The following is an 8,649-nucleotide window of genomic DNA, read 5'->3' on the forward strand; positions in this document are numbered from 1 at the left end:
ATCCATCCTTCAGTTCAGACAGTCTTCTACTGCCATCCGGTGATCAAAAAAGGTACTACTCAAAAATTTACCAACATTTCTCCTTAAATTTGACCATAATTACTAATTATTGTTAAATTTCAAACAATATTATCGTTTATCGCAATAATTTCTGAGACAATTAATCGCCCAACAAAATGTGTTATCGTGACAGGCCTAGTACCACATGAGGAAGACCTGGGTCAAATTAGAATAAAAAAAAAATTCATATTTTCATGTTCACATCATGAAAAACATCAGATTTGGGTCACATTTGTCTGCAGCGGCTCCGAGAAGCCTCAACGTGTTCAGCTCCAAACATTCAAAAAGTTCTGTCACCGAGCTGAGAATGGTTGGACGTCTGCAGGGATAAATTCATGTTTTCACTTCCCGTGTTCGATAACGTGCCGTGCGCTGTACGTCGTGTTTGTTGTGTGTGATTTGGAGCAGCGCTTGTTCTGCTGGGTGGATCATCGTGCTGGAGGACGGCGTGCCACGCAGAGATAAGTGCGTGTTGTCGGCTCCAGAAGCCAGCAGCAGCGAGCAACGATCAGGAAACTGCAGGAAGGAAAATACGAAGGCTGCTGATCCGTATTGATCCGTGCCCGAGTTTCCAAACAAACCTGAAGCCAGCTTTTCCCCACTCCTCAGAAAGTGACACTTCCTGTGCGACGATCTGAGAAATGAAGTTTCAGAGCTCGGAAACTTCCGCCCTTTAATCCCACTCGTTGAACAGAAGTCTCACTACACCAGAGGAGTCTGTCCTCCAGGACACAAAGTATCAGTCAGCACTTTGTTACAGCCCGACAGAGTCAACCAGGTGAACGATTGTAAAACTAATCCTCCTGAATGTTGCCCAGTTTGATCATGTTTACCTCGTTTACTTCACCGGACACACCCACTTTAAAATGAACTCTGACCCGTTGAGGCTGATTTACTGCGTCGGGAAAAGACTGAACCGGTCCCTCGTGGTTCTGGAGGAGTTCTGGCCCACTCCTCTTTCCATGGTTGGGTTCTGCTCAGCTCTCTGAAGGTCCACCAGAGTTTCAGTCAGGATGAGGTTCTGGACTCTGACTGGACCGTGAGACCCGTTCTGTTGTAGACCAGCTGATGGGTTTGGATCATGGACCCAGTTTGTTGGACAGATGGACTCATGTTGGGTCTACAGAGGAGTTCTGGTCCACTCAGTGGCTGACAGGAGCCTGAACCATCAGCCTCCACCACCGTGCTGACAGCTGGGAGGAGCCGTCTGCTGCAGTGCATTCTGGGTAAACATATGTCCTCTGCTCTGGTTCTGGTCCAGAAGTCTAGTGGTTCCTTCAGATGCTTTCCAAACCTAAGTCGAGCTGCCATGTTGTTTTTAAAGAGAAGAGGCCATGACCTTTGACCCGCTGACTGAGGCCTGTAGAGCCACTGCACGGTCTGACCTTCAGGGTGAATTAGCTGTGAAGACTGTCAGCTGTCTTAAATGTTTTCCACTTGTGGATAATCGTCTTTCTGTAGAACAATGGACTCCAGATGACCTTTGACCCTCACCAACAGTTGCTTCTCTAAGGTCATTGCTGATGTCTTTCCACCCTGTCGTTGTGGTAACACATCTGAATGCGCCCCCACTCATTTGATCTGCACCTTCCTACTTCATATGAAAGTAGAAAGGATGGACTTCACTTCAAGACTAATGTTTAGGTTTCAGTTTAAAACCTGTTTGTTTATTTGTTTGTTTGTTTGTTAACTGGCATTTCCATCAACGGAACCAGTAGCCTCAGTTTTACTGGTCGTGCCAGTTCGAGAAAAGCAGCCCAGCAGTCAGAAAGCCACTTCAGGAACCGTCCGATAAATCAATGTTGCAGCCTGCCAGCAAACCAACCGGTTACCCCATCTGCACCCGGCTGAGAGAACCAATCAGCAAGACAGTCAGTCAGCCGTGCACACCCAGCCGCGGCGACTCCCCCGTCATGTGACCGAGGCGGTTCACCCCCCCACACCCCCCCACATTCAAAAATCAATACTCGCAGCCGCGGCTGCGTCTCTGTGTGTGACCGTATCGACTGGATAATGTCAGCGTGGTATCGGCTGTGAAAGCGTTCGTGTTGCCACATTCACACAAGCCGAACCCTCGCTTTGTTACACCAGAACTCTTCCTCCTACACAAAGCTTCACCGCAGCTAAATGATTTCAGTCTGAACTCAGAATCCAGTTCAGTGAAACCAGATTTAACGTGTTGTAATTTGTAAAAACCGCTGGGTTACGGAGCACCAAAAGTGCCTCATTGCGTAAACAAATACTTTGATAAATGTTTAAATGATGAATAATTTTAAGCTGAAGGAGATCCTTTGTGTTTAAAAGCAAAATCCACTTCAGGCCAGAGTCTAAACTTTATTGTGATCCTGTTTATATTTATTAGTATTCAGTATTCAAGTATTCAGTTCCTGCATGTGTCCAGTTTCACTACTTTCTGTCTAAACAGGTCTCTCTTGAAAATGAGTTCTTGGCTCAATGTGACTCGTTTGTCTAAATAAAGGTCGAATGAAAAAGTTTTAAGTATTATTAAGTACCTTAAACTATTCCGGACGTTTTTCGGCACCGTTCTCTTTCCACATTTTTTCCTGCTATTTCAACAAATCGTGAATCAAAACGTTCGGCTCTTTCAGGACAAACCTGCTGTGACTTTTGGTTTTGGTGCACCTTTAGCTGTTTGAAATATTTAGCCTTTTCTGACGTTTTGTTCTCACAGAAAATGAATTGAGCTCATTTTCCATCCTTCAAATCTTTAGATGTGTTTACAACTTTTTACTGCTCCTTACACATTTTGTTCTGCTTCAGCTTCACTCAGCTTCCTGCTGCAATTTAAACTTTTTTTCAGCTGATTTCAGCTAATTTCAGCAGTTTTTTTCAGCTCTTTAGTGCTTCTTTCAGATTATTTCTGCTAACTACAACTTGTTTGTGCTTCTAACTTCTTTCTGTTAATTTCAGCTCGTTTTGCTTCTAAGCTTATTTCTGCAAGTTTCAGCTTTTTCTTCTATTTCAGGTACTATTTAGCTTTGTTATGCTAATTTCAGCTTTTTCAGCTAATGTCACATTTTTTTATACTCATTTCAACTTTTTTCCAACCTAAATCAGCAAAAATGTTCTCTTCTCGTAATTTAAGCTTCTTTCTGCCTTTTTAGCTACTTTTCAGCTGTTGTTTGATAAATTCAGCTTTTTTTTTCAAATCATTTCCACATTTTTGTGCTCATTTCAGCTTATTGAGCATGCATCAGGTCATTTCAGCTTCTTTCAGCCTAATTGTGCAACTGTTTTCTTTCTGCCACTTTAAGCTTGTTCTACTTTTTCAGCTACATTTTTGCATTTTTTTTAGCTAATTTCAGCTGTTTTCAGATAAATTTAAGATTCTTGTGGTGATTTCTGCTACTTTCAGCCTAATTAACTTCTTTCTGCTAATTTCAACTCTTTATGCTCCTTTCAGCTTTTTTCTGCTAGTTTAAGCTTTTTAATGTAAATTTAAGCTTTACCAGCCAATTGCACATTTTGTGAGCTCATTTCAGCTCCTTCCACATGCTTCTTTTCTGGCCCGCCTTCTTTAGCCTCTGTGCCCCCCCCCCCCCAACATGAGCGAGCTGAATGCCGTAGTTAAATGCCCACAAATGTTCAAAGGATAAAAAGAAACAAGAAAACAATCTAAATGCTCAATCAGCATTCAGTCTATTGCTCTGGGCCCCTCATACTGGTCATACTGGTCATACTGGTCAGACTGTGAACGTCTGAACTTCCCGTCTCGACCTTTAGAACGGCGTTTGAACTCGGCGTGTGAATGTGACTCTAACGATAATCCAGATTATTTCATTACGCCCTCTAAATTTCTCTTATTAACCTCTGTGGGCCTGTGCACAATTAGCCCCGTGCGTTTCGCCTGCATTTCATCAACACGGTGACTGTTTCCAATTACAGCCGCCGCTCCAAATGAAATTAAACTTTTCAGCGTCGCTGATATATTGCCAATATATTAGCCGTATTAATTACGAGCTCTGCGGCCGTGCTGAACCGTGCAGCTCCGGCTGGTCGTCCACCCATCACTTCCTCCCACAAACGCAGGCACTCTCCGAGGCGTGTGTGACCAGCTGTTCGGCTGTGTGTGGGTGTGTGTCTAATTCCTGTTGCATTGTGGGAGTCCATTATGCTGTCGCCTGGTGAATGTCTTCTATTGACTCGGCCTTGACATTATAAGCTGCTCACTAATCTCTTCACTCCATATATTAGTAGGACTCGATCTTCTTCTCATCATCTTCCTTCTTGTTCTCGTTTGTTCTTCTTACTGAAACCGACTGTTGACGAATCTTTTTCAAACCACGAACTTTATAATTTGTATACGCCCGTTGAAGGTGCAACGTTTTATAGAACGGTGTCCGTTCGTAAACTTTCTCTTGTCCTGCCCAGAACTTCATCATCATTAGACAGAGTGTCACATAGTCAAGGTCACAAATTAAGGTCAAAGGTTATACAAAGCCTTTGCTTGTCCTGCTATATAATAGTTTGTGGACGGGCGTATAATGTGCGCATGAGGTACTTTTGTTTTATTTGGATAAATAAAGGAATGGACAGCTTCCTGCCCCAAGTGGAGGAGTTCAAGTATCTTGGGGTCTTGTTCACGAATGAGGGAAAAATGGAGCGTGAGATCGATAGGCGGATAGGTGCAGCGTCTGCAGTGAAGCGGGCGCTGTCCCGGTCTGTCGTGGTGAAGAGAGAGCTGAGTCAAAAGGTGAAGCTCTCAATTTACAGATCGATCTACGTTCCCACCCTCATCTATGGTCACGAGCTTTGGGTTGTGACCGAAAGAATGAGATCACGGATACAAGCGGCCGAAATGAGTTTTCTCCGCAGGGTGTCTGGGCTCTCCCTTAGAGACAGGGTGAGAAGCTCGATCATCCGGGAGGGACTCAGAGTAGAGCCGCTGCTTCTCCACATCGAGAGGAGCCAGTTGAGGTGGCTCGGGCATCTGTTTAGGATGCCTTCTGGATGCCTCCCTGGTGAGGTGTTCCGGACACGTCCCACCGGGAGGAGGCCCAGAGGAAGACCCAGGACACGTTGGAGGGACTATGTTTCTCGGCTGGTCTGGGAACGCCTCGGGATTCCCCCGGAGGAGCTGGACCAAGTGGCTGGGGAGAGGGAAGTCTGGGCCTCCCTACTTAGGCTGCTACCCCCGCGACCCGACCCCGGATAAGTGGAAGAAAATGGATGGATGGATGGATGGAAGGAATGGACAATCATTTTAACTTGTTTTACAAGATTATAGTTTTAAAAGGTAACGCACTACTAACTCTACCACAAGGTGGCAGTAATGAGTCAACTCTTTAGTTTATTAAAACAGAAACTGATGAAGAACAAGACTCTTCAGTGTCTTCTTGTAGTAAAAAGTTACATTTCTCCACCTTTTGTTCTTGGGCATGAATTCAGCAACTGAGGTTAAAAAGGTTATAAATAATTAATCGCTTAGATCTGCATCTTAGGTTGTGACTGTTGGTGACAAACTGCGAGCGTAAAGCGTGAGGTAGTTCACTCAACGTTTTCAAGGGTTCTTAAATTTTGTCCCAAACAAAATGTCTCTCAAAGTTGTCACAGAATTGTTGAGAGAACGTGATAAGAAAATTGCCACAACTGTTCTTGATTTATTCCACCAAAATCTCAAACATGTAAATCACCAAGGACTCGTAAGACTTTATCGACCGCAAGGCAGTTTTTGAATCGTTTGCTGTTTGATGAATGTTTACCTTAAGCCCCGCCTCTTCCTCCTTCAGCGTCACCATGGGTCTGCCCCTCAACCCACCAGCGGACGCAGCTCGTTCTGCTCGCCATGCCCTTTCTCTAATCGCCACCGCCCGACCACCGGCCTTCATCACCACCATCGCAAAAGAGGTGAGTCCGATCGGCCGACCGGCGGCTTCAGAGGGTCGTTCACCGGTGAGGTCGCTCTCGACCAGCGTCGATAGAGGGGTGACTTGTGCGTTTTCTTTGGCTTCAGGTCCATCGTTACAACGCAGCTCAGGCAAACTCGCAGTCCCAACAAAATGTCCACACGACCACTCTGTCCCGAGCCAAGACCGAGATCCTGCGAGTGATCGACATCCTGATAGAAAAGATGCCCGGAGATGTCGTCGATCTGCTGGTCGAAGTACGCAAAAATTACACTAGACGTCCGCTTTCTTTATCGCAACGTATTCCACATCCCAGGAAAGGATTTATGGGTTTATGCCCAACAGTTGTCCAGAACCTGCCAATTCTGGTCTTTCTCTTTTTGCTCAGGTGATGGACATCATCATGTACTGTGTCGAAGGCTCTCTGGTGAAGAAGAAAGGACTGCAGGAGTGTTTCCCCAATATCTGCAAGTACGTGTGTTGAAGTGAACAACCTTGAAACCAGTAGGGTGTGAACTCATGGAGTATCTGACGACCAGTACCAGCATCAGAGGTCAGAGGTCAGAGGTCAGCTCACATCAAATGTGCTTCAGGGCTCATGGAAGGACCGCTGAGTTTCTGTGTGTCAGGCTTCATCTCTGACTCTGACCAGCTGAACTCTGGAGATCTTTAAAGAACTGACTCTGGTCCGGTCCGTCTGTGGGAACTTGGTGGTGAACACATTAAGTGGTTACCAGTTGAGTTTTGATGAATTCATGTGTTCATTTGTTCAGGTTTTACATGGTGGGTTACTGCGACCGCAGCCACCGCATCGCCGTCGGAGCTCGGCAGGGTTCAGTGGCGCTCTACGATGTTCGGACCGGGAAATGTCAGGTATGACTCGGCAGAAACACTCCGTATGTCCATCATTTAACCAACCATCCATACATCCATACATCCATCCATCCAACACCCATACATCCAACACCCATCCATCCATCCATCCAACACCCATCCATCCAACCATCCAACACCCATCCATACATACAACACCCATCCATCCATCCATACATCCATCCATCCATACATCCATCCATCCATCCATCCAACACCCGTCCATCCAACACCATCCATCCATACATCCAACACCATCCATCCAACACCCGTCCATCCAACACCCGTCCATCCAACCATCCATACATCCAACCATCCAACACCCATCCATCCAACCATCCAACACCCATCCATCCATACATCCATCCAACACCCATCCATCCATACATCCATCCAACACCCATCCATCCATCCAACACCCATCCATCCAACCATCCATTCATCCAACCAACCATCCAACACCCATCCATCCAGCCAACAACCAACCATACATCCAACTAACCATACATCAATCTATTTATTCAACCACTATTCATCCATCCATCAATCCAGGAACTCTGTTCATTCATTCAGTCATTTTTAGCTAAAATGTAATGTCTGTTCTAACTTTCTTTAATCTCTTTTCTTGCACGTATTTTTTCCTAGAAAACAAAGGTAGACATTTATTATGAACATGAAGTTATAAGATGAGGTGATCAGAGTTGTAAGGGTGGAGTTTATGTCTCTAAATTATTTTTCTTGGTAACTGATAAGTGACAGAACATACTCTGTTTATCATGTTTGTTGGTTGAACCTACATTTGTTTGATTGTGTGTGAAACAGTCTAGTTTGTGTTTCATGTGTGTGTGTGGGTGTGTGTGTGTGTGCACGCTGGTAATTTGTTGGGTATTGATTTTCAGTAACCTGAGCAGTCTAGTCTAGTGGAGGGGGTCATTTATATCTGATAACAGCAAAGTCCCATTCACCCAACATCCAGTCTGATTGTGTGTGTGTGTGTGTGTTTGTTTGTGTGCGTGTGTGTGTTTTGTGTTAAAAACAGGAAACAAGCGTGTGTGTGGTATTTCCACTAATTAACATTCAATAGATAATGGACCAGCGTGTTACAAGTGTTTTATTTCAAGTGTAACGGAGAGCTTTCGTCTCGATTAATAGACTTCAGAATCTTTTAGGTTTTATTGATTCAGATTCTTCTTATTGATTGTGACATTTTGTGGTGCTGCCGGCGAGTGTTGCTTCACGAAATAAATCCCATCGAAGGGAGATTTTAGCTTCGATCCAGTATTCCTCTGTAAACTATTGAAGCAAAAGGAACTGGACTTTTTCCCCTTTAACACGTTAGATTTTTAACAGGATTAATTTCTTTTTGCGGGCGTCATCGTCTGCGGTGCTTGCGGTTGTTGGCGGTGCGTACGGTCGGCGGCGGTGCGTACGGTCGGTGCGTACGGTTGTTGGCGGTGTGTACAGTCGGTGTGTATGGTCGTCTGCGGTACGTACGGTCGTCTGTGGTGCGTACGGTCGTCTGCGGTACGTACGGTCTTCGGTGGTGCGTACGGTCGGCGGCGGTGCGTACGGTCGTCTGCAGGGCGTACGGTCGGCGGCGGTGCTTACGGTCGGCGGCGGTGCGTACCATCTTCTGCGGTGCGTACCGTCGTCGGGTACGGTCGGTGCGTACGGGCGGTGCATACGGGCGGTGCGTACGGTCGTCGGCGATGCTTACGGTTTTCGGCGGTGCGTACGGTCTTTGGCGGTGCGTACGGTAGTTGGCGGTGCGTACGTTTTTTTGCGGTGCGTACGGTTGTCAATGGTGCGTACGGTCGTTGTTGGTGCGTACGGTTGTTGTTGGTGCGTA

At 45.8% G+C, this 8,649-nt stretch overlaps 1 protein-coding gene across 1 annotated transcript in view; it reads left to right on the top strand.

The window, feature by feature from the left end:
- LOC119425103 (WD repeat-containing protein 7) overlaps positions 1-8,649 on the top strand; it is a 92,552-nt gene that overhangs the window by 74,911 nt on the left and 8,992 nt on the right. The window contains exons 24-27 of the mRNA XM_037692627.1: positions 5,811-5,928; positions 6,035-6,184; positions 6,316-6,398; positions 6,701-6,800. Coding sequence (XP_037548555.1) covers positions 5,811-5,928; positions 6,035-6,184; positions 6,316-6,398; positions 6,701-6,800 — 451 coding nt within the window. The remainder of the gene's footprint in view (positions 1-5,810; positions 5,929-6,034; positions 6,185-6,315; positions 6,399-6,700; positions 6,801-8,649) is intronic.

This window comes from Nematolebias whitei, chromosome 18 (genome assembly GCF_014905685.2).
Source record: "Nematolebias whitei isolate Nwh7 chromosome 18, NemWhi1, whole genome shotgun sequence".
NCBI classification, from domain to species: Eukaryota; Metazoa; Chordata; class Actinopteri; order Cyprinodontiformes; family Rivulidae; genus Nematolebias; species Nematolebias whitei.